We start from the raw sequence: 1619 nt of genomic DNA, 5'->3' as shown, positions 1-1619 counted from the left end.
GGAAGTGGCACTGTAGCTCAAGTGGTAGAGTGCTCGCCTTGAGCTGAAGAGCTGAGGGACAGTGCCCAGGCCCAGAGTTCAAGCCCCATGACCGACACTACCACTGAGCTACACCCCAGTCCCAAACCCTACTCTTGCCTCTACCTTTCCCCACGCCCACACGTGACCGCTTTCCCTTCTCTAGGAAACATGGCTGTACCACCTCACAGTGGCTGCAGGTGGCAGCAGTGCCAAGGTGGGCACTGTCTATGAGCAGCTCATTGGGAAACTGATGGATGATGAGGGAAACCCAGGTAAGGCCATCGCTGCATGACTTTCAGGAGGAAACGCTACTCTACCAGAAGCTGTGAAACACATCTAAGCTGCAAAGGGGGGCTCCCATCCCACTCCGGGCCCCTCTATCCTGGCCACAACCTTGAGGGGATCACGGTTATCTGGGGGAGTCTGTCTGGGAAACAGATTTTTCCCACAACCTGGGTAAATGTTTTACTCTGTTCAACTAGCAGCTTTTCTGGCTGGGCAGAGGACTAGGGGGAAAAGGTATGTGGTTAATCTATAGTTAAGAGTTTGTTAATCAATAAAGGAGGCCAAAGTTTGCAAAGGCTAACCTAAGCCTGTGGTGTTTTTGTTTTTTTGTTTTTTTTCAGGGTGGGGAGGGTGTCATTTATTTTGCTGCTGATTCTCAGGGTTCTCAGGAACTAACTACGGTTACATACCACTCTCAACACTATTACTGCTCCAAGGCTTCCCTGTTTCAGGCAGGCTGATGTTTATGTTCCTCCAACCAGACCTGGCACCGTAAGGGAAGGCCTTATGCACACACCCATAACCTTGCTCACTTACCCGCTGTTGCAGCTCCATTGTAGAGCAGTGGCTGCCTTCCTGCGCAGTCACACCTGTGACTGCACAACCAGATACCCCACAGTTAAACACTGCCCCTCCCACAAATCAAAGTTGGGATGTGGGGGGTGGGAAGTGAGCTCCTCCTTCCTAATAACTCCCACTGCTCTGTGTAGATTCTCCACTCTGGAGGCACCCCATGCTGTGCTACAGCAGAGATGGGCTCTGTACCTCCCTCACAACCCTGCCCTCCGAGGCCCTGCAGACGGAAGCCCTCAAGCTCTTCAAGGTAAAGTGGGAGAGGGGAGAGGGTCTCAGGCCCACCCACTGGTGGCGCACACACCATGTGCCTAGGCTCTGTCTGGAGCAGTTTTAGCCTACCATGGTGATGCATGGGTGGAAGAGACCTAACTAGGGAGAAGCCCACAGGGCTGGCTCGGGGAGCAAGGGAGAGAAGAGCCACAGGGTCCCTGCAGCTAGGGAGAGGCTGTCACTTGCTCTGGGAAATGCCAGAGAAAACTATTCCCTGAGTTGCCCTCCTCCTAAAATAATAGTAGGAAAAGCCAGGTTTATATTGCTTCTGCATCCTCAGAGACTCTGGTCTATTTTAGAATCTACTTTGTGCTTAAAAAAATTTTGTTTCTGGGCTGGGAAGGTGGCTCAGTGGTAGAGCGCTTGCTTTGCATGCATGAGGCCCTGGGTTCGATTCCTCAGCACCACATAAGCAAAAAGAAAAAAGCCAGAAGTGGCGCTGTGGCTCAAGTGGTAGAGCGCTAGCC

General features: G+C 52.3%; 1 protein-coding gene across 1 annotated transcript in view; it reads left to right on the top strand.

Moving 5' to 3' along the window:
* Positions 1-1619, top strand: part of Plekhh1 (pleckstrin homology domain containing, family H (with MyTH4 domain) member 1) — a 53165-nt gene that overhangs the window by 39156 nt on the left and 12390 nt on the right. Inside the window, exons 15-16 of the mRNA XM_013013732.1 lie at positions 185-293; positions 1017-1129. Of these exons, the coding sequence (XP_012869186.1) occupies positions 185-293; positions 1017-1129 (222 nt within the window). The remainder of the gene's footprint in view (positions 1-184; positions 294-1016; positions 1130-1619) is intronic.

The sequence above is a fragment of the Dipodomys ordii genome, unplaced genomic scaffold, assembly GCF_000151885.1.
Source record: "Dipodomys ordii isolate 6190 unplaced genomic scaffold, Dord_2.0 Scaffold2, whole genome shotgun sequence".
Classification (NCBI taxonomy): Eukaryota; Metazoa; Chordata; class Mammalia; order Rodentia; family Heteromyidae; genus Dipodomys; species Dipodomys ordii.
This window is presented reverse-complemented; position numbering and strand designations above follow the sequence as displayed.